Raw genomic sequence first — 22,408 nt, 5'->3', positions numbered from 1 at the left:
CTCCCCTCCTTTCTTTTTTTCCAGATAAGGTTGAGTTTGTCAGGGAAGCATGAGAGCCATAGAGAGCTCAAGTGATACAAAGAAAACTGGAAAGGCCCCTTCAGGCTCACTCGGGGCCTGGCTTTGACCTCCTCGGACAAAAAACTGATGGGTCAGCAACAACATTCTCAGCCAGGACTGTGCCCACCTCCTGTCACAGGCAGGGAAGCAGGACTGTTGACATAAATCAGTGCAGAGGCCATGGGAGCTGTAGGGAAAGTCTGAGAGAAAGGGACTGAAGTGGAGGGGACCTGGACCGACCCCAGCCTTTGCCTCTGAACACCTCAAACGCACAGACAAGTAGTTCTAAAGAACGTTCCTGAAAACAGGAAATACCTAAAGCTGTTTCCAAGAGGTGCCCTGGACTTCTTCGCTATCACATCCCAGAGGCACACGGCAGAACCCAAAGGCCACTTTTTTGGAATACCAAGAAGCCCTGTTGCTCCTTAAGGAGAGGGGCAGGCACAGAAGGCTGCGGGGCCTTTCCCACATGGCCAGTGTTCTGTGCAGCAGCAGCAGCAGCGTGGCAGAGCTCTAGGTGTGAGTCTCACCCCTTGTCACCCTCACTTTGGTGCGCTGTATTCTCCGCTCAAGGGCATGTCTCGTTGGGTGTTGCCCGTCTTGACCGATGAGACATACCGGAAGAGCTGAGAAAGTCCGATCTCAGCATATGTGGGGGTCGCCCAGTCCTGGTAAATCTCCCACAGCACCGGATCCTCTAGTCCTGCCAGGGTGGCTGCCTGAGGAGGAAGAGGGCTGGAAGTTACTCTCTGTCTCTCCCTTTTCTGCCTGCCAGATTTTGGGGAAACTTCATTACTTGGCAAATACCTCAGTTTCTAAGTAACATCAGCTTTTGGAAAGGCAGATTATTTTATTTCTATTTTGCTAGCCTGTGTCTTATTGATCTTATCTTGAGGCAGAGTTTAAACAATCAAAGCCAACAGGTATGGTAGCACACACCCGCAATCCCAGTGCTGGGGCAGGAGGATTACTGTGATATGATAGAGGCCAGCTTGAGTTACACAGAGAGAACCTGTTTGAGAAAACCAAATATAAAGAAAGCCCAGTTGTTTTTGTTTGTTTGTTTTGTTTTTTGACACAGGTTTCTCTGTGTAGACCAGGCTGGCTTGAAACTCAGAGATCCTCCTGCCTCTGCCTCCTGAGTGCTGGGATTAAAGATGTGTACCACTGTTGGGTTTGGTGTTGGGGTTCAGCTCCGACCTGTCAAGGGGTCCCTTGAAGGGGAGAGTGAGGAATTGGGAAGTAATAGGAAGAAATATAGATGTAGATGGAGCGAAAGACAGAGACACAGCATAGCTTCAGGGGGGCCCTGGGTCAATACCCAGTTGCTTTGAGTTTATTTCTAATGGACATTTTATAAACTAGCAGGGGGGAGGCAAAAGACCTCCCCCTTTCAAGACCAAAGCACAATGTACAACCGCGTGTAGACCCTTCAAGATACCTGGTACCCACGCCCCACGGCAAAGCATCTTGTGATTAGGCCTTGAAGTATAAGACACCTGGTAACCATGCCATTGCACCCTATTATGCAGCCTTGGGGAACAACATGAATCCGACTCTCAAATCTGGAAACAAACCACAAGCTGGAATCTTTGTGGGCTCCCACAGGTCACCATCACCTGGCTAAAAACCATTTTTGTGTGTGTGTGTGTGTGTATTTACTTGTATGTGTGGAGGTCAAAGGACAATTTGTAGGAGTTGGCGCTCTCTCTCCACCATATGGGTCCTAGGGCATGAACTCAGCTCATGAGGCATGGCAGCAAGTGTCTCTGCCCCCAGAGCCATCTCACTGGACCTAAACCAGTTTCTTTTCTGACCCTTGTGTTGTCATTGTCGCTGAAGTTTTTGGGAGAAGTATGGTTGTTCTTCCCTGCACTCAGAACTTATTCTGGTCTCACGAAGCCCAGGGCTCCTAGGCAGCTGGCAACAAGCGGCCTTCGAAGTCTGAAGAATGGGAGGGATAGGTATTGATGAACTTCACCTCATCGTTCAGTCATCGGCTCAGTGCTGAGTGCCTACTCTGGGCCAGGCGGCTTCAGCCTAGATAAGACAGAGGTCCTGGCCATTCTAGCTTTCCTTTCTGGGGCATTGTGTGTATGGCGGCACAGAGGACAGACAAAAATAAGTGACCATATTATTCAGTATGTTGGGTGATAAATGCAATGGGGTGAGAAGAGGCAGATCAAGGGAGGTTGGGAATAGGGGAAATGCTGCAGTTTAGGTGAATAGTCGGGGTTTGAACAGAGTCTTCAAAAAGCACAGATATTCAACATGGTATTTTATCTGTGTATACTTGATGAGATGACTGAGAGCTGATTTTTTTTTTTTGAGACAGGGTTTCTCTGTGTAGTTTTGGTGCCTGTCCTGGATCTCGTACTGTACACCAGGCTGGCCTCAAACTCACAGAGATCCACCTGCCTCTGCCTCCTTGAATGATGGGATCAAAGGCTTGTGCCTCCACCCCCCCCCAGCTGAATTTTTTAAAGGAGATTTATTTTAATGTGTATGGGTGTTTAGCCTGCATGTATGTCTGTGCAGTGTCCTTAGACATGCAAGTGTTCTTAGAACCAGAAGAGGGTGTTGGATTTCCCCACAGAGGGTTGTGAGCTCCCACATGGGTGCTGGGAACCAAACTTGGGTCTTCTGCAAGAGCAACAAGTGCTTTTAACTGCTGAGCCATCTCTAACCACTAATGGCTGAATTAAAATATTTTGAAAATTATTTTTATCTATGTGTGTGTGTGTGTGTGAAAATGTATGCCATGTATGTACAGAAGAGCGGGTCAGATTCCCTGAAGCTGGAGTTACAGATGATTGCGAGCTGAACCTGGCTCCTCTCTTAACCATTTCTCCTGCCTCAAGGCTTTGTTTTATTTGTTTGAGAAAGGTTCTCACTGTGTTGCCCTGGCTGGCCTGAAACACACTCTGTGGACCAGGTTGGCCTTGAACTCATAGCTCTACCTGTCTCTGCTTCCCCAGTGCTGGAATTAAAGGAGAGCGCCACCACATCAAGCACGCAAAGGCTTAATTAAATTTTAACAGCTGAATTGAGATGTAATTCATACACTATAAATTTCACTCTGTGTAAAGGTACAATTTGGTGGGTTTCCATTATTTACAAAGAATATAATCATTATCATTATCTAATTCCAGAATATTTTCATTATCCTTAAGAGAAATCCATTAACAGTAGTCACACTACCTAATCCTACTTCCCGCTCAGCATCTGGCAACCACTATCCTTTCCCTCGCTCTAGATTCTTGGCATTTCATACAGATCAAACACTGTATGCTCCACTTAGTATGGTTTTGTGTTTCATTCTTTCAATATTCTGTATTTTGTTTCTTGGTAAGATCCCATTGTATCCCTAATTTTGTCATTTAAAATGCAATTGAAGATTGAAACTTTACCATGTTAAAAAAAAATAAGATTCCATTGTATGGATTTGCTCATTCATTTTCATCAGTTGATGATGACCTCATACTTTTTAAGTGTTACGATGCCATGCATGGGCTGTAGTAATTGTCCTCCTCTTAAATCCTGTGTTGTGTCCTGGTGGGTGAAGTCAGAATCCTTGGAACTGACAATGCTCACGTGCACTGATTAAACTTGGCTTGGGGAAACTAACAACTCTCTTGCTTTGTCGGGTGCCTTCTGTGCCAAAGCTTTGGGTGGTCCAGATATAGTAACACAGTTCTGTGAATTTCTTTTCAATTGCATTTTCTATTCCACATTTTGGCAAAACATTCCTTTTCAGTTTAAACTGTAACCTCGTTGAGTTGATTACTCAAGGAAACTCTCAGTGACTTTTCTTTTTGTCTTAATATTTTGGGTGTGGTAGCAAGTAGAAGCAGATCACCCTAACCAAATATTTGCAGATATTTAAACAAAGCCATTCAGGTCAGGGAGGGAAGATGGACTGAGGAAGCAGAAATTGAATGTGGGTTTTAAAGGAGGGTTTTGATTCTCATGTACTTGCTGAGGAAGGAAAAAGCCTGTTCCAAAAAGGGGAAGAGAATTAAAAGTTTATCTTCTGGGTGACTAGGAACGTCTGGGATCGGAGCACGTGGCTTTGGTATGTTTGGCAGCCAGCAGCCTGTGCATTAAGCGTGTTGGACTCTTCCGCCCTTCTGCACATGGTGAGATTCAAACATTTCAGAACTTCTTTTGAAGGGGGGTTGTTAGGGGTCGTCTCCAGGGCTGCAGAAAGATGAACTCCATTAGAATCCAGATAACTTCTTCAAGTTCTCTGCCACCTGTCCTCACTCCTTTAGTTGAAGGTAACTGTCTAAGCGACACCCACGCAAGAACTGGACAGGTCCCGGCGGGTTGTAAACCGCCCCGACCGCCCGGGCCTTTCGCGTTCCATGGAGGTGATGGAGACGAGCACCGAGTGCGGGTGGCTCGCAGCGCCGGAACTGTGGGTGAAGCATCCTTCCACGCCCCAATGGCTCTAACTCCCGCACCGGAGCAGGACGCGCCGAGCAGGCGAATAGCCCGGGAACAGGTTGAGGTCCTTATTCTCCCGTCATTTCAGCAACCGCCAGGAGAAATGTCCGCCGCGGAGGGCGGAGCACAGACGAGGGGGCGGAGCGAGGAGGAAGGGGCGTGACCGAAAAGGCGGCCTGGGCGGAGCAAGGGCGGAGGGGCGTGGCTCAGACAGCGAGTCGGGGAGGGACTCAGTCGATGGGGCGGGGCGGGCGAGGCCTCGGGGCCCCGCCTCTCGCCGCAGGCGCGCCCGCCCCGCCTACCGGCTCCCCTCAGAGGTGGCCGCGGCCGAGCGCGGGGAGGGAGGGGAGAGCGGGTCACGACGCTGCGGGGGCGGGGATAACCCCTCACGTGGAGCAGATGAAAGGGCCGCGGCGCGACGGCCCGGGGAGCGGAGCAGAGCCTGCGACCCACAAAGCCGCCGCCGCCGCGATGGTGCTGTGAGGCGACCGCCCGCGCTCGGTCCTCCGCCGGCCCGCGACTATGCCCGGCCGCGCCCGCCCTCCGCGCCCTCCCGCCGCAGGACCATGAGGCCACGCTCGGGCGGGCGCCCAGGGGCCCCGGGCCGCCGCCGCCGCCGCCTCCGCCGCGGCCCCCGCGGTCGTCGCTTGCCGCCGCCGCCGCCGCTGCCGCTGCTTCTCGGGCTGCTGCTGGCGGCCGCGGGGCCCGGCGCGGCGCGGGCCAAGGAGACGGCGTTCGTGGAGGTGGTGCTGTTCGAGTCGAGCCCGAGCGGCGACTACACCACCCACACCACCGGCCTCACGGGCCGCTTCTCGCGGGCCGGGGCCATGCTCAGCGCCGAGGGCGAGATCGTGCAGGTAGCCGCCCGGGCCCCGTACTCCGCCGCCACAAGATGGCTCCGGGGGCTGCGCCCGCCGACCCCGCCGCGGGCTAGCGGGCGGGCGGGCGGGGGGGAGGCGCGGAGCCCGGCGGCATCCCTCCCGGGCGGGCGGGCAGGCGAGCGGGCGGGCGGGACGTGGCCTCCGGGGCACGGCGGCTGGGGCGAGCGCACGTGGGGGCTCGGCCTCCGGTGGGTGCCCCACGCCGGGGTGGGTGGGGGTGGGGACTCGGGGCTGGGCATGGGCGCCGGGGCGGCAACGCTGGAGTTGGCGGGACGTTCTTCTCCTTCAGGTGAAAGTCCCGGCAACTACCTGTTGAATGCCAACTTTGCAAAGGCGAGAGTTGAAGGATGGAGCGGCTTCTTAAAAGGTCGCAGGCTGGGCTTTCTATCCAAGCTCGCTCTCTGTCTTCGGAGAGGCCAGGTTGCCGGGGTGCACATCCTCGGTTTTGTTCTGTTTTTTTTTTTGTTTGTTTGTTTGTTTTTTATTTTCGCTGGAATCTACCGCCAGCCTTACCTGGACGCTAACGCTTTTGGCAGGGCTCTGGACGGGCATCAGCAGGAAGGGGAGCAGGCGGAGTTGGCTGACGAATGGGATTTGGGGGAACTGAAGTGGCGGTGGAAGGCAGCCTTCACTGCGTGCCTCAGATTACAGGGGATGAGAGAGACCGCAGGCTCGCTCCTGGGTCAAGGACTAATACCGAGGAGGCCTGCAAACCGGAGCCAGAGTCGCTCGCTCACTGACAGGGCCTCCTCCACCTTGCTCCAAATGCAAGAGGTCTGAGTTCCAAAGAAAGCTGGCTATGGAGAGCTTGAATCGGTCCCCAGTCTTTGAGGAGGGACTCTGAACTGAAGCCTCTGCAGATGGATAGCTGCATAGATTTCCCGCTTCCTGGACCATGATTTTTATCACCTTGTTCCAGGGCCAGCGTCCTTGTGGCTGTTAGCAGGCGCACCTCTGGTGGGGGTGATTTGAAACGGTTGGCTTGTCTTTTAATTTTTTGGTGCTGTTATTACGGCCTATAGTTTGGATCTTTGATGCGTTGCTCTTGGGTGAATTATGAAGAGAAAAGGGACTGTGTGGAATGACTTCATAGCAGCTCTGAGTGTAGACCAGCATCTTCCCGTGCCCCTCCCAGGTGCACCTTCAGAGCTCTGAGTTGATAGGACATAAGCCAGTACAGTGTGGCTCCTTCAAGGTGTGTCCCTCCAAAGCTAGAGGAGGTCCCTATGCCTGTAATTAAAAAGCATTGTTCTACGGTCTCTTATTCCCATCTAAAGAAAGCGAAACACACGTCTGACCAATTTCTGTGACTACGGATGTTGCTAAATGTGCCGGGACTTCTTTTTTCCTTATAATGTTATTGTTACTGTCATTAACATACAAGCTTTATAGAGGATGCTTTGCTGAAGATTCCTCAACATTCTATTGCAGGCTTTAAGAATAGTTTGAATCTTAAATCTTGCTTCTTGCTACTCCTTGTCTTTCTTTGAGGCTTTCACTGTGCCCTGGTGGCTTTAGAAATGTTTGATTTACGGACTGGGGGGAGGTGGCAGCTGAGGGGGGGGTATGTTTTAACGTGGCACTTCACTTTTTGAAGGAGACTTTTGAAGTTTCAGATTTTTATCTGCAGTGTTTAAACTGGAGCCATTCTCCATGGCATTTTGTCTAGCGAGCTATCCATTATACACAGTGCTGTGCTTTGCAGATATTCTTGGGTTCACCATATAATACAAAATTAGTCGTTTAAACACACCATTTGTAACTATTTTATCCTGCCTAGTAGAGAGATAATGTGTGAATTTGGCAGGACTCTGATCTCTTGAAGTTTTTTGAAGTGCTTATCTAGCTCTTTTGTAGTCTGTTAGACTAGCACCTCCCTTCCAAATTAAGTCAGCAGTTGCTAAGGGAAAAAAAATGGCTTAAATAGTATTTAATAAGTTTACCTGTTGAGTAATCACTGGTGGTGTCCTTAATTTTCTTATAACTGCAGTAATATTGGTGGGCTTATCTGAGTTCTCTGAATAGTTAGTACTTGGTGCATTCTATAGCTTTAATAACTTCGTTGTGGTCATCAACGTGTTGAACTCTATGTCCACAGATGAGCACAGTGTGGCTTTCAGAGCTGTGTGTGTGTACACAGACTGGCATGCTTTTATTCTGTGAATACTACCAGACTGAAGGAACTGTTGTGGCTCCTGCCTACCAGCCCTGAAATAAGTTTTGTAAGGAAAGTCAATGCTTTAGGACTGCTGAGAGGGAATGTAACAGGAGTGTGTCTAGTAAGAGCAAAGAAGAAGCGAAGGCAGTGTTTAATTTCAGATTCATCGTGTTTCCTAAGTACTCATTGAACTTTTGAAAACCACCTTTTGTTGTACTACCCAAAACACTTCACGATTTGCCCTTTAACGTTTCATGGTCTTCATTTATTTCAATGCATGGAAGTATTGCTTTTATTATTTCCCATGTGATTCTCTAGCAATATTGTTCTTAATTAGGAAGAGGAGGGAAAAGCTATTTGAAAGTTCCTCTTCTTTAAAAATGCTAAGATAAGAAATGTTTTGCAGTACTGATTTTTTTCCTATTATTTGGCAGTGAAAGTGTGTGAGTGAGTGAGTGTGTGTGTGTGTATATATGTGTATACACAATAGATACCTTATCATAGCCTGGCCATCCCAGGGACTTCTAGTTAGAATTCCTGTTCAGTCTTTTGCATGAGTTAGGGTAGGAGGAAGCCTGGATATGTGTGCTTGTGTAGGAGTGGAGTTAGTAATTCAGATCTTGGGATGAATGTATTAGGCATAAATAACTATCCGAAGGTCATTAGTTTAGTGTGTATGGAGACAGGGTTGTTTATGTGTGTTTGATTTTTTGAACATTGTGAATATATTTATTTGAGTGTGAAATTAATTGCTTTTATTATCTTGCAGCATTATAGCCTGTTTGTGTCTAAGCAGATCAGTCATACAGCTGAGTGCTAGAAAAATTACACTCTAACTGTACTTCTGAAGTGTGGACCTTTAAAGAGTTTTTAGACATACTGGTACATATTTCATCTTTAAACCAATGTGTTGCTGTTAATGAAATTATCTGAAACTTTTAAATATGGTGGCTGTGCAGCCCGCATGGTTGATGTTGTTAAATAAGGGGCATGATCAAACATTGGCTAGTGGTATGTGGATTGGCTAAACAAACATGAAAATTTGCATTGCTAGAAATGAAAGATTGTTTTAAAGTGGAAATGTCTATTTCTCCCATTGAGGTCAAATATTAAAAATATCAAGGAATTCATTTGTAGAAGGAATTAGAATGTTTGGTTCTGTGCAACTTTAAAATCAGTTACTCTGGATCCCAGGTTAAATGTCTGGTGGACTTGACTGGAAGAACATGAAGAACTAAGGCGTTCTTTTAGCTGTTCGGAGTGAAAGGAGAGCTGCGGGGTGATTAGATAGTCTGGGTAACTAAAGGTATCACAGGGAATAATTGTAGGAGGCTAATTCCTCTGCCTTGTTTCCCTGTCAGTGTGTTTTTACAGTGCAGCATTTGATCAAGCACTTTCTTTTCATCTCCATTTGAAGTTAACTTAATAGGCCTGCCTCCAAAAATTGACTTGGCCTAATAGAACAATTGCATGCTGACAGCTGACTTGGATTTACACAGAAAGGGCCTGCCGACCATTTTGTCAGATGGTCCTTTATAGGTTAAAAGCAAGCATTTCATTGTTGGGGGGCGGGTTTAGTAAATTCCTACGATCTCTTCTCTGGTTTTATACCCTGAGATCTCATGGGAATTGCCAGTTATTCTGGCTGGGGATGGAAGTGTGGAGGAAGCAGCCTTAACTCCATTGATGAGCCTTATTTTGTGTGTGCAGAGGACTGTGCCAAGCACATTTTGCTTGTTTATTTTATCTTTCCATTCATACTGAATGAGGAGATACTATTGTTTAGTCGGTTTTATAGAGGAAAAAACTGAGGCCAAGAGAGGTAAATTTGTTTCTCCAACCTGACAGCTAGCAAATGATAACCTGAATTGAAACCATGGCCTGTTCTTGTTCTTGTCAAGTAACTAAAACTGGGTTTATGAGGATTTTGACATTTAATGCAAACCTAATTTCCCATAATTTGCTATTGGAGTTCTTTCAGGCCTGTGTGACCCCCTGAAATTATGCACACATTCTTGTTATTATGTTATGCACACATATTGTTATGGATGTGTTCATTTTCCTGATAGTCCCCAAGAGGAAAAGAGAAGCTCCGGTCTAGTACTTGTCTTTGACTAGTACAACATGAAGAATTTGAGTGGAGGGCCTGAGAGATAGATACCTCAATGAATAAAGGTGCTTGCTGTCAAGCTGAGGACCTAAATTTGATCCTCAAAACCCACATGGTAGAAGAGAACTGACTCCTGAAAGTTGTCTTGTCACCTCTGCCTAGACTGGGTGGCACACATGCCCTTCCTCTAAATTTTTTGTTTTAAAGTTGAGTGAAGTAATAATAATAGGTCCCTCGCCGGGCGGTGGTGGCGCACGCCTTTAATCCCAGCACTCGGGAGGCAGAGCCAGGTGGATCTCTGTGAGTTCGAGGCCAGCCTGGGCTACCAAGTGAGTCCCAGGAAAGGCGCAAAGCTACACAGAGAAACCCTGTCTCGAAAAACCAAAAAAAAAAAAAAAAAAAAAAAAAAAAAAAAAAAAAAAAAATAATAGGTCCCTCAGGCTGGCAGGAGTCGGAGGGAAGCCTGCAGCTTTGTAACCCTCCATTGAGCATATTGATATGTCTATCAAAACCCCGTCCTCTTCAGAACAACACTGCAGTGCTGCAGTCCTCGGAGATCGGCTTGTACACAGATAAGCGGTAGTCCTCCCCAACTGGGTGTGTTCACAGACTTGAACCCTCATGCCCATAGGCATCTATAGCACAACTGAATTTGTGCATCTATCTCCTGCTAGTTCTGTATCATCCTCGGGAGAGATAAAAAAGCACCCAACTGCTCAAGGAATTTTCTACATTTAGATGAAGTGCAAGAAGAGATGGAAATGAAAGATTTGAGATGGCAAAGGGTTAGACATGTTTCCTTCTACCTTTCATTTCACAGTGAAGTGCAAGAGCCGCTGGTGTTGGAAGGCTGTAAGAGCAGCCCCTGCCTTCTGGAGGACCTAGAGCTCAGGGAGCTAGGTCTGTGTGTTGATCCTCCCGTTGTTGTTATACTACTACCAGTTGTCCTTTTCTAGGGTATTTGTATTCCAGAGCATGGTATCCAGGATTATACAAGGTCTGAAGACGTCCTTCCTGGAGAACACTGAGCATTGAGAAATCCCTGACATGGAACAGGTGCTGCAGATGAAATGGTGTCTGAAGCCCTAGTGCAGTGGCAGGAACTATGAAGATCTGTTATTCATAATCTGTGTTGGTTATTAAGAGCCTGGCTTGTGGGCGGCGGTGGCGTACACCTTTAATCCCAGCACTCAGGAGGCAGAGGCAGGCCGATCTCTGAGTTTGAGGCCAGCCTGGTCTCCAAAATGAGTTCCAGGAAAGGCTCAAAGCTACACAGAGAAACCCTGTCTAGAAAAACCAAAAAAAAAAAAAAAAAAAAAAAAAAAAGAGCCTGGCTTGTCGTGGTTTCCCAGTCTGGAGAATGTGGATTTGTAATTCACAGGAAATTTATTTTTAAATTAATCTTCATAGTCAAAAGAACCAAATGTGTGTGCTGAGACATAGCTCGGTGGTATAGAGTACTTGCACAAGGGCCCTGGGTTTCATCCCTAGCAAAGGAAGAAAGCAAACTACCAGATTTAATACTTTAATGCAGCAGACTTAATGCAAGGCTGGAAAGGTAGAGTGCCATGTGGGCCATGTGGTAAGGGTAGGGACAGCTATGATTAACATTTAATTCCTCCACCTCCCAGGCTTGGAGCCTCTCTGTTCACCCTGGTGCAGTTGGGCAGTGTCTCGAGTGGGTGCAGAAGTATGGCTTATGATTCAACTAAGGAAAGCCAGGCATTCTTGAGTTATGTATTGAGTATAAGTGGTTGCTTTTCTTCTAATTAATTTAAATTTTGAGTCTTTCAGTATTCTCTATCAGAGCTTTTAAAAGTAGCTATCAGGGATGACAGCAAGCACCTTTATTCATTAAACACACCTTTAATCCCAGCACTCCGGAGGCAGAGGCAGGCCGATCTCTGAGTTTGAGGCTAGCCTGGTCTACAGAGCGAGTTCCTGGACAGCCAGGGCTACACAGAGAAACCCTGTTTCGGAAGACAGACTAATAAAAGTAGCTATCAGGGACCGGGGCGATGGCTCAGTGGGTAAAGTACTTGCAGTATAAGCTTGAGGACCTGAGTTCAGATCCCCAGCACCCAGGGAAAAGCTAGGCAGGTGGTGCATGCCTGTACTCTCAGTGCTGGAAAAGTAGAGGCAAGTGAATCCTTTTGGGTTGCTGGTCAGCCAGTTTAATTGAATCAACAAGCTTTAGGTTCTAAAAAGAAGGTAGAGAGCAGCTGAAGAAGGTACTTGCATATACACAATAATGTACACACACACACACACACACACACACACACACACACACACACACCCCTACAGAAGCTGCTAATAAAGCTGGGCACTGTGGCTGTGGATGGTGAACATCTTCAATTCCAGATACGTAGGAGGCCGAAGCACGAGGATCAGATGAACCAGGAGTCCCAGGCTAGCCTGTGTAGCATAGTGAGACACTCAAAAGACAACAACAAGAAACCAAGCCAAAACAAAAAAGTCTACTAATGTTCAAATGCTTGTCATGTAGGGCCCTAGGCACAGTGCTTTGTTTTAATTTAACAAACTTGATGGCTGTTTTTAGGTTAGGAAGCCAGGAACAAAGTCGTAAAGTCATCTGTGACAGTCACTTTAGCCCGTCTGTAGCAGATCAGATTCATACTGATCTTACTGATGCTGAGACATTTTTTTGTCTGAGGTTGCCTCACATGGCATTTTTTTGTGATAAGGTTATATGAACTGATGTTGGAATTCAGATTTGGGTTTAAATCCAGAGCCATTGACTGAGAAATGAGTGTGTGATTTCAACTTAGTAAATTCCTTACACTACTAGAAATTTCTTTCTTGTCATTTCTCCCAGCTCCCACAATCACAGACTCATTTCAGCTTGTTTCTTTCTTAGAGCCAGGATGCCAAGTTTACAAAGACAGTGACTGGAACTATCTAGCTGTCACTTGATGGCACTTGTGCTGTTTTGGGCTGTTGGCAAAGCTGGAATGGCTGAAGCAGCCTGGCCTTTAGAGGGATTTCTGGTGTGAGACACACCTCCTTCCTGTGGCTGACTTTTCAGAGACATTCAGGAGTCTGTACCACTTTCTTCAGAGAGATTATGTCCCATGTACATTGCCTTTTTTCTTTGCACAAGCTGCATATTCCTTGTTGATTTAAAGACTGTAAGAACCTGAAGCTGTGGGGCTGGAGAGATGGCTCAGCAGTTAAGAGCACTGGCTGCTCTTCTAGAGGACCTGGGTTCAATTCCCAGCCCCCACATGGTGACTCACAACTGTCTGTAACTTCAGTTCCAGGGGATCCAACTCCCTCACACAGACATATGTGAAGGCAAAAACCAACCAACCAACCAAACAAACAAAAACCCCAAAACACCAATGCACGTGAAAAAAAATAACTATAAAAAAAAACCCAAAAACCGAAACTGTGGACTGTCCCCCTCTTTCCATTGGCACACACTCAGTGGTGCCCTGTGTCCACCAGATCCTGGGTAGGGCATGGCAGGGAACATGAATAAGGCTTTGCTTCTGTCTGCAGGCAGCCTAGTGTGGGGACAAGACAGCAAGCAGACAGCGCTACCTTACCCTGGAACATGTCCTGTCTATAGGATACTGTGGGACCCCTGGGAGAGGGAATTTGGCTCTGGTGCCGAGTTTGGGCTGGGCAAACCATTGTATGTCATAGCACAGTATGTGAATTTGAGCAATCTCGCCTTTTCCAACTAATTTTTTTTTTACCTATCTTTGAGGTTAAAGCTGATAAACCTTTTGTGGAGACATGCCTTTGTACCTGTCAAACAGAAAGGCAGGAGGCAGAGTGGAGGTTCTTTGTTAGGCTTGTAGGCTGAACTAGATGTTTTAAAATCTTACTTTTAGCAGCTCTGTTGACTTATGATAGTGGGAAAAGAATAAGGTCAGCTGGCCCATTGTGGTTCAAAGGAGAGCCTTTTATTTTTATTACTCCTTAAGATGTGTTGTAAGAGTTGATACTAATTCCTTTCTCTGTTCAGCAGCCAGGGTGATAGGGTTATTTAGAAACTGAATGTGAGAGTTGACTTGGTGAAAGTAAACTTTGATGATACTAGAAGTTTGATGAGAAAATGTTGGAATGGGAACTTCTCGCCGCCTAAGGGCTGCTGCATTTTGAAACTGGACGAGTAAAGACTGAATTTTAAGCACATGTAAGATATGCTGTACGATCTGATTAAAACACACACACACACACACACACACACACACACACACACACACACACACACACATATATATAAATGAGGCTGGGGAGATGCCTTAGTTGGTAAAGTGTATGTTATGTAAGCATGAGGACCTGAGTTTGGATCCCTAGCACACACATGATAAGCAAGTGCAGCAGTATTTGTCTATAATTCCAGTGCTGGCAAAGAGAGACAGGCAGATCCCTGGAGCTCACAGGCTAGCCCTAGATATATTGATGAAACCCTGTCTCAGAGAAAATGGAGAGTAACTGAGGAAGACGCTATACCAATGTTGACGTTTGGCCTCCATATGCTTACACAGATATAAGTACATGTCACACACACAGAGAAAATACAATTTTATTATAAAATACTTGGGGAATACAGAAAATTATGAAAAAAGAAAAGCTTATTATATACATATCACTCTGCTAGCCTTTGTGTTTCCCCATGAACTGATAGTGATTTTAAAGAAAACTGGGAAAACCTAGTGGTGGTAATCCTTTGTCTACTTTGAGTGTTTAATTGTTAAATATTCTGAAACATTTACAGAGACCGTGTCACAGGTTATTTTTTTCTGATGTTATAGTTTGAACTATCAGGGACATCTTTTAGAGTGGCTAAGTAGGAACATGTTCAAGGTTCTCGAAGGCATTGTCAGATTGCTCTGCAGAAGGCTTACTTTAGTTTATACTAAAACAGTCATCATGAATGGAGAATGGGTACCTTGTGGTACATATCTGTTTCTTTAGAAAGTAGTATAAATAAAGGTGGAAATCTGTATATTCCTGTCATTTAGTAAATAGCAAATACTGGTTCTTTTCTCTGGTGGAGTTCTGAATGATAGCTTATTCTATGCAGAGATTTGCTGTTGGTAGCATCTGAGTGCCTTCCCTGTAGGTGTCTGTGAGCTTGATTCTGGAGCGGCAGGGACAAGGTGGCTGTCCACTCCAAGTTGGCTGAGCCTGAATGTCCGGAGACTGCCGAGAATGCCACAAGATGCGGCAGCTTGGTGGTGGTGGTGCTGTTGCCTTGGATGTTGTCTATTAGGCCTGTGTATCACTGAGTAGCTCTCTGCTTGTGAACAGCCTGGGTTTAAGGAAGGCCAAACTCATCTGACCTAAGTTCTAAGTGGCACTGTTAGTTATTGTGAGCAGATAGAGCTAAGCATCAGACAGACCCTCGAGTGCATCTGCAAGGCAGATTTGTGGGCTGAAAGCTTCTAGAAAAGTGGTTCTTCTGAAATGTCTACAAATTGTACATGTAGACCAGCTCTTACTGAGAAATGGAAACTTCTGGCAACACCAGGTCACAGTCCCAGAGTAGAGGAGTAGCTAGCTCTTCCTTTGATTGGGGCAGGAACCCTCCAGTTCATAAATCCCTATGGTGTTGCCCAGCCTGCGATGGACTTTGTAACCCTTTCTATTTCTGAAAGTTCTAGACTTGAACTCTAAAGGTATGCTTTCTCAAACATCCTGTATGTTAGATGTCCATCACTGGACCCCAGGAACCTCACACTATGTTCTTGGAGAAGGCCACACTGGCTCTAATGTGACCTAAGTGTTTTTTTTTTTTTTTTTTTTTAATTCAGACCACTTCCTATCACCCCATAGTCAAGGCTGGCCTCTAACTTATGAGCCTCCTATCTAAGCCTCCCTAGTGCTGGTATTACAGATGTTGCCTCACCAGTTACAAAAGCTTCTTTGAATGGGCTTTTTTTCTTTTCTCTCCGCCCTTCTTCTCTTTTGCTCTTTTTTTCCTTTGAGATAGTTTTATGTAACCTAGGCTGGCCTTTAATTGGGATTTGCTGTGTAGCAGAGGAGGACTTTGAATTCCTGATCTTGCCTCTTCCTCCCAAGAACTGGGATTATAGGATGCCCACTATTTGTTTTGGGTTCTTTCTTCCTCTCCCTATCTCCTCTACCTTTTCTTTCCTCCCTCCCCTTTTTTCTTTCCTTCCCATACTGGGGATTGAACCTAGGACTTTAGCGCCAACATTAAGCTAAAGTCAAAGCCCACTTTTGGAGTTCTGTGAGGCCAAAGTCTTGGGGCCATTTGGCCTGTGTGTTTGTAAGGATCTTCTCCCCCACCCCCTGCTAAATTTATGTATTTGTTTGTTTGTTTATTTATTTCCGGAGCTGAGGACTGAACCCAGAGCCTTGTGCTTGATAGGCAGGTGCTCTACCACTGAGCTAAATCCCCAACCCTGTATATATGTGGGTGCCTGGTGTCTTCCGAGGTCAGAAGAGGGTGTTAGGTCCCCCTGGGACTAATGTAGATGACTATCAGCCACTATATGGGTTCTAGGAATTGAACCCAGGTCCTCTGTAAGAGCAAGTGATTCTAACTGCTGAACCAACTCTCCAACCCTTGTTTTTATATTTTTTGAGTTTAGGTCTTATTCTCTAACCCAGGTTGCCTTGGAATTTATAATGTAGCCCAGGCTGGCCTCAAACAAGGCAATCCTCCTGCTTCAGTCTCTCAAGTATTGGAATCACAGGCATGAGTCACCATGAGGTCTTGCTTTCTTTTAGTTACAAGAGATGAGCTGGATGTTGTGTTGTAAATTTCATGACTCATTTCTCCTTTAGCATAAGGGAGCTATGAGCAAGGGTCCAAGAGAGGCTGGGCTTGGTGTTCCCTTACAGTGGTCTTTTAGAACAATATTCTACTTTGGTCCAGTTCCAGGAAATCTCTAATGAGCCTGGAGCTTTAGAGTCCCTAGTACACTTTGACTTGTCTTTATTTTTCTTCTCTTCTGGGAGTGAATTCTGCTCCAGAAGACATTCTACCATTTAGGGGGTCTTGGGTGCCAAAGCTTGTCTATACTTGACACATAATACTTTTTTTGTACCTAATGTGTGTTTTTCTTTAAATGCATTTGGCATTGTGTATTTAACAGCTTTATGGGAACCCCCCCCCCTTTGGACTATCACTGGGTACCCAGAAACTTGGCATCTTTTCACAAAGTACCTCAGTCTTGGAGTAGATGGTGAGCAGGCAGCTGATGGCTTGAAAAGAATGTTGCAAGCTTGATTAGCAAAATTTTCAAAGTGTAAATCAAGTTAGCTAGGGATTAAGTCACTGCAAAAGGTGTCCTCAGGATATTTGGTCCTGACCTTACTTTTCCTTCTTTTAAAGATAATACTTTTACTCCTTCTAATTATGTGTATTTATTTGTGTGTGCATATGAATGCAGATGCCTGTGGAGGTGGATATGAGGCAAATGCCCTGGAGTTAGTGAGCTGCCTCAGATGGGTGCTGGGAACTGAGCAAAGGTCCTCCTAAAGAACAGTGCATCTCTGAACTGAGAAGCCCTCTCTCCAACTCTGACCTTACTTCTTGCTCTATGATGTCTAAGTCTCCTGCTCTTCCTTTCCCTTTCCCACCACATTTCACTTACTGCAGTAACTTCTGATCACATCAGCCCTTGGTCAGAATCTTTGTTCTCTGAAGGATGGGTCCTGGGCTTTCTTTACCTGTGCTTTCCTTTCCATTGCCCTCTTGCTGAGAACATTTCTGTGTGTCAGCAGTTCTGCTCCCTGTCTTGCCTCCTTTGAGTCTTTTTACCCTCTTCCAGCTCCCATCTGAACCAAAACATCTAGTCCTTCCCATCAAGTGCTTTCTAGCTCCACCAGCATGGCCTTTGAGCTAGAACGTTCCATCCCTCTAGTGCTTTGAATGTATAACTTTAAGGTAGTTACTGAACTGAAATGCTTCTAGATCTATTATTTTGGAATAGCATAGAGGGAGTGTTAGTTTAGGAAAAGACAACCTGTGACAGAGAACTGTCTCTGTAGCAACTATTCATAAGCAGTTTTTATACATGGTCATGTCCCAGGTTATTCCAAATAGTTAGGGTAGACCAGGCTCTTAAAATAATTTCACCTTACTGGGCATGGCGGCATACTGTCATCCTTACCATGAAGGAGGTTGAAGGAAAGGATCATTAATTGAGGCTAGCCTGTGTCAAAACCAGCCAACCAACAAACAAAAACCAACCGATTATCATCTAACCAAATCAAACTCCCACCTTGCTGTGCTGGCTTTTGATACCCTCTTCCTCCTCCCAGCCTGGAAGAGGACTGCTTTGGGCATGTTGTGAGCATGTTGAAGAAGCAAGCATCTCAGCCTGACTCTAGACTTTAATGATGTGTTTTCTTTAAATTTGTATGATATTTTAGTGTCACTTACTTACTAAATTTAAAAACAAGACTGGTGCTTTGGGGAAACTGCTCTTGAATACATGTTAGTAGTAGCTATATGTGAGTCTTTAGGTGTATATTAGATGTTCCTTCAAACATTTTTGCCCCTTGGGAAGCTGTCATGGCCCTTGACCAAAGAATGATAGTGGTGTTTCCAAGGAAGTCTGTAGACGATGAGTTTTATGTCTCCGTTTGATTGTTTTTACTCTATGGGCCCTATGTAATATTCAGGAAATTATGAAACTATTGCCTGATTGTGCTTGTTGGCATGCTAAGGTTTTCTTTTGATTTCTCTTGCTCTTTTGTATGGGACAGTATGGATTGTATGGACATCAGTATCTTCAGGAATATTCCAGAAACAATCTATAGTGTGCTGTATTTTAACACGTGTTAGAGGATTTTTATGGCTGCTTTTCTGTGATATGTCTTCTCTTCTCCATCTATGTTCCAGTGCCCATCAGTAAATGCCACCCTTGTTCTAGTTACTAAATGAACAGATAATACAAGATTTTGAAATTTTGGTATTACTAGATTTAAATGTTTAGGATACGTATGGACTGGTTTGTAGTTTTGATTGTGCAGTGTGGGTGATTTCAGGTTGCAGAGGCAGTAGTAGTTTTTGTTTTCTGATTCTTATATTTAAATTTGCAGTCTCAACATTGCATCACCATAGGTTTTTACATTTAATGAATATTTATATTGAGTTGTATTCTATACAAGTGTGAGGGTTTTTTTTTTTTTTTTATTTTTTTTAAACTTGATTATAGCTTGCTATATACTGTGGCCAGGAGTGCCCTACAGACAACAGAGTTGGCACATGTCTCAGCATGCCAAACCCCAGAGGATGTGGTTAGGGACCATGGTGACTGGCCTTGGTTGCCATGCCAACCTTGTTTTTTGGAAAGGGGAGACTCTAAAACAGTTCATGGTGTGGAGACAAAATAGTTTTGGATATTTCAAGTAAAGTGATTCCTTTCAAAGAGATGTAGAAAGCTCTAGAATTCAATTCAATTATTATTAATTTTTTTTTATGTGTCTGAATGTTTTGCCTGTGTGAATGTCTGTGTCTGTTGTCCTTATGGGTCAGAAGAGAATGTCAGATCTCCTGGAACTGGAATTACAGATGGTTGTGATCTATTTTGTAAGTGCTGGGAATTAAACACAGGTCCTCTGGAAGAGCAACCAGTGTTCTGAACTGGTGAGCCATCATTCCAGTCCTGAAAAGCCCTGGAATTCTTTTTGCATACTTGACAGCATTAAATTAATTTTCTTTTGCAAGCTTGTTTTAATTGTCTTTTTGCAAATCTGGAAATGGTCTCTATTGACTTTCTGATTAATGTATGTCTTTACCTGTTGGGGTAAGTGCAGATGATATTATGAATACCCTCTTTTTACCTCCTACAACACTTTGTCCTCTGGGACCACTAGACTAGTGATGACTGACTGGGGAGAGAGGTAACAGAACAGGAGAAAGGGTAGAAAAGCTCCACACTCGCGATTCCTGAGTCTCATTTTTTCCTTTACCTCCTGCCCCAGAAGGCTTTCTTGGTCTCTGTTCTTGTGTATCAGCAACCACCATGGCTTTGGAATGGCAGTTGGAATGCTTTTTTTTGTTTTTTGTTTTTTGTTTTTTGAGTTAAGATCTCAGCCTGGTCTGGCCTGGCCTGGCCTGGAATTCACTATGCAACCTAGGCTGACCTTGCATGTTGATCCTCCTGCCTCAGCCTGCCTATTAGCTGGGATTGCAGACCTCTCCTAACAGGCCTGGCTATACATGGGATCTTATGTTTTCCTCCACTCAGTTGTTGGCAGGGAAAGCTAGGATTGGGGATAAATAAACGGCAATGCAGATGGTGCCCTGCATAGCACTTCATGTCCTATCAGGCCTAGGAAGCTAGATAGAATCCAAGAGTGCAGGTAGATAGGAGGTTTGCTGATGTCAGTCCTGACAGCCACTGGAGGCTGCACTCTGTCAAGGTACCTAGGCAGTTTGGCTTGGAGAGGCCTTGGTCCTAAAGTCTCATCACTGCTTAGATTGGCACACATACTTTTTCACTTGCTGTAACAGAATCTACTCTGACACTCTCTATTAGGATGAAATATCCTTCGTAAAGGGCCTCTGCAGATTACATGAAGCAATTATGGGTTTAGGATGAGGACAGATGTGTGAAACATCTCTTAGAGTTGTGCAGTGCTCAAGTTAGGCACCCTTGAGATGCCCCTCTCCCCGTGGCTGATGTTGTTGTACCTGTCTGTGAGTTGTCACTTCTGCAACACTTCCTCTTTGCAGTCTGGTTTGCTCCTTCTGATTTCTGAAGTTCCTAGGAAACAGACACCAAGGGGGTGTCAGATTTAGTATATGGAGTCTTGACATCTGCTTGCTTTGTCTGCTTTTTGAAACATTTTGTGCCTACTTTTTTAACATGAGTTAACTAGTGTATGGGATCCTCAGAATTTGAGAACATATATTATTTTGGTTCTTTGAGACAGGGTCTCATTGTGTAGCTCTGACTGTCCTGGAACTCACAGATCCACCTGCCTCTGCCTCCTAGGTGCTGGGGTTAAAGGTGTGTGCCACCATGCCCAGCTAAAAATACATATTCTTTTTTTTTTTTTTTGAAAGATTTACTTATTATGTATACAGTATTCTGCCTGCATGCCAGAAGTGGGCGCCAGATCTCATTACAGATGGTTGGGAGCCACCATGTGGTTGCTGGGAATTGAACTCAGGACCTCTGGAAGAACAGCCAGTGCTCTTAACCGCTGATCCATCTCTCCAGCCCTAAAAATACATATTCTTAATAATTCACTTGCAAGTTAACTTTTGGACTATAATTTGTATATAAATTCTCTTTAGTTCTTGGTAACTAGACCAGTTATCCAGCTGTATCTGAGGACTTAGAAGGATACCTACATCATCAGCACTAGTATAGCTATTGGACCAGTGTTTGCCAGGTTCCTCATAACATGTTGTGAGCTTTGTAGAGTGCTTTAGTTCTATGTTTCTTTTGATAAAAGAGAGAGGCTCCTCAATGCCTTGTCTGGGGCCAGACTGCCTGGATCTGCATTCTTACACTACCTGTTACTACTGTGATGTTGCTTGACTTTTTCTGGAGAGTCTGTTTCTATTTACCATCTGCACATAAGGCTACAACAGGCTTAAAGAGACAATCCCCATTCTAGCTTGGTGAGCCAATGTGTTTTAATCAGAGCTATTTAGTGAGCATGAGTAAAGGGTTATTTTCAGGAGCATGAGCAACTTGCAGGCAGCTACACTACCAAGGAAGTGTGTTTGTTTGTTTGTTTGTTTGTTTTGTGTGCGTGCGTGCGTGCGTGCATGTTGGAGGTATTATATTTTGGTAGAGGGATGGGCCCAAAGCCTCCTGTCCCTTATGGGACTTACAAGCCTCATAGCTCTTCCTAATGAGGGATGCTGGTGGGCCCAACCTTGTGAAGAACTCATGTGGTAATCACAGTTGCTTTGATATCAAGATGCCCATAGGAAAAAGTCCCACAGCATGTAGAAGCTGGGCTTTGTATCTCTGGAGCTCAACTTCTTCATACTTCCAAGATTTGTCTCAAAGACCTGAGTTACTGACAGTATGCAGTGGATGTTGGGTCAGGGCAAGTGAGGATGAAAATACCAGATAGAGTTCTGAGACATTCTCCACATGTACCTTACCTTTATGCTGTGGTTCCCAGTGGTTGATCATTTTGACTCTAAAAGCCCAAATAATAGCACTGACTGAGGAGTGACCAGATTTTGGGAATCTTTTTGGTTATTTTGTTTGGTACTAGGGATTGAACCTCTGGCCTTGCACATTCTAGGCAAGTGCTCTATCATTGAACTCTATTATATTCTCCAGCCCTTTTCCTAGTTTTTATTTTGTGAAAGGATCTTGATAAGTTGCTGAGGCTGGTCTTGAACTTAGAATCCTCTTTTTTAGCCTCTTCAGTTACTAAGAGGACAGGTTTATATCACCAGGGTTTTGTTGTTGTTGTTGTTGTTGTTGTTAAACAAAACAAAAACAAAAACAACAACGAAACCCAAGCTCAGAATCGTTCTATTTGCACTTCTGCCCATTGTCCTCTAGTGTAGAGGCTGTGGCTTCCCTAGAGTGGTTTTGGAGTCTGTGAGAGGCTCAGGCTGCTTGTGCTCTAGGACCACTAGGATCTCTTAGCTCTGTGCCCTGGGAGGGGCTTTGCCTCAGCATTGCTAACTCAGCCCTACTCTGTCCAGGCCAGACATTGGCCAGGCATCCAGTTCCATTGCTTGTGAATGTACAACCCCACCCCCCTACACATACACATGAATTCACACTCACTCTCTTGCATTCTCACCCA

At 45.2% G+C, this 22,408-nt stretch overlaps 1 protein-coding gene and 1 long non-coding RNA gene across 2 annotated transcripts in view; both read left to right on the top strand.

Annotated features, from left to right (window-relative positions):
* Positions 1-4,932: 4,932 nt before the first annotated feature.
* Znrf3 (zinc and ring finger 3) overlaps positions 4,933-22,408 on the top strand; it is a 169,810-nt gene continuing 152,334 nt past the window's right edge. The window contains exon 1 of the mRNA XM_076545852.1: positions 4,933-5,366. Within this exon, the coding sequence (XP_076401967.1) occupies positions 5,076-5,366 (291 nt within the window). The 5' untranslated portion in view covers positions 4,933-5,075. The remainder of the gene's footprint in view (positions 5,367-22,408) is intronic.
* LOC143267554 (uncharacterized) lies at positions 5,623-22,076 on the top strand. The gene is made up of 2 exons (XR_013042742.1): positions 5,623-9,887; positions 10,090-22,076. It is a non-coding gene; the product is annotated as an uncharacterized LOC143267554 (long non-coding RNA).

This window comes from Peromyscus maniculatus, chromosome 10 (assembly GCF_049852395.1).
Source record: "Peromyscus maniculatus bairdii isolate BWxNUB_F1_BW_parent chromosome 10, HU_Pman_BW_mat_3.1, whole genome shotgun sequence".
NCBI classification, from domain to species: domain Eukaryota; kingdom Metazoa; phylum Chordata; class Mammalia; order Rodentia; family Cricetidae; genus Peromyscus; species Peromyscus maniculatus.
The sequence above is the reverse complement of the archived record's forward strand: the minus strand, read 5'-3'. Positions and strand labels throughout refer to the sequence as shown.